Here is a 971-nt window from a genome sequence, read left to right as displayed (position 1 = left end):
GAGAGAGAGAGAGAGAGAGAGAGAGAGAGAGAGAGAGAGAGAGAGAGTGTGTGTGTGTGTATTTAGTTGCCAACATTTACAAATCAGGATCCCTCACATAAAAATCCAGATTTCTAGCTTCTCTTAGAAAAATATAAGATGTGGCAATGCTGAACCAATATAACCTCACAGCAACAATCAACTATAACACAAGAGCAGCTCCCCATGCTGGACCAGGTATGAGCTTACCCAGTGATCACCGTCCCACTCAGCCTGTTTCACTTCTCCAGGTTACCTGCCTGGCCCCTGTGTGCACATGACGCTGTGACTCCTGCACTCAATTACTATGGGCTAAGACAGGGTCAGTGCGGGTAAAAGGAGCAGACTCCAGACCTCAATGGCATCACAGGAATAGCAGCTCCACTGCAAATTCCCCAGGCTCCTGCAAGCTTTACAAAACACTAGTCAATATACCTGTACAGACAACTGTTCCTCCTTGAAGTGCCATAGTCGACTTTTGGCATTTTGGCAATCAGACATCAGAGCAAGGAGCTCAGCTTCAGCCAGCAGCAGCTGCTTCCTACAGCGTGAGTAGTTCAAAAGCAACTCATAAAATTCATGCCTGTCCTGATGAGCCATGCTGTCAAATTCTTCCAAATATGACTCAACATTTTCCAGCCATGAACCAGGCTCAAAGACTTTTAGCTGTTCTTCAGTAAATGGTACTACTTCTGGTTGAGATGGGAGCTCCGGGTAGAGTCGCTCATTACGAAGCAAGGGTTTCACTGCCACCAAAGCCAGTATATCCCCAGCAGTTTCAGCTGGCAACTGGGGATACAGTTTTTTCACTCTAGGTGGCTGAAAAATGTCTTTGGCTTCACAAGAACTCTGCAAGCCAACATTTTGTAGCACCTCTGAAGAAAGACCCAAGGCTTCTTTGTCTTCTCTCCTATTCTGAGTATCTCTGACCTTCAAATTTTCCACTTCCTGCT

The 971-nt window shown here is 46.0% G+C and overlaps 1 protein-coding gene across 1 annotated transcript in view; it reads right to left on the bottom strand.

The window, feature by feature from the left end:
- Positions 1–971, bottom strand: part of EPG5 (ectopic P-granules 5 autophagy tethering factor) — a 121,140-nt gene that overhangs the window by 114,096 nt on the left and 6,073 nt on the right. The window contains exon 3 of the mRNA XM_007465635.1: positions 454–971. Coding sequence (XP_007465697.1) covers positions 454–971 — 518 coding nt within the window. The remainder of the gene's footprint in view (positions 1–453) is intronic.

The sequence above is a fragment of the Lipotes vexillifer genome, unplaced genomic scaffold (genome assembly GCF_000442215.2).
Source record: "Lipotes vexillifer unplaced genomic scaffold, Lipotes_vexillifer_v1.1 scaffold36, whole genome shotgun sequence".
NCBI lineage: Eukaryota > Metazoa > Chordata > Mammalia > Artiodactyla > Lipotidae > Lipotes > Lipotes vexillifer.
The sequence above is the reverse complement of the archived record's forward strand: the minus strand, read 5'-3'. Positions and strand labels throughout refer to the sequence as shown.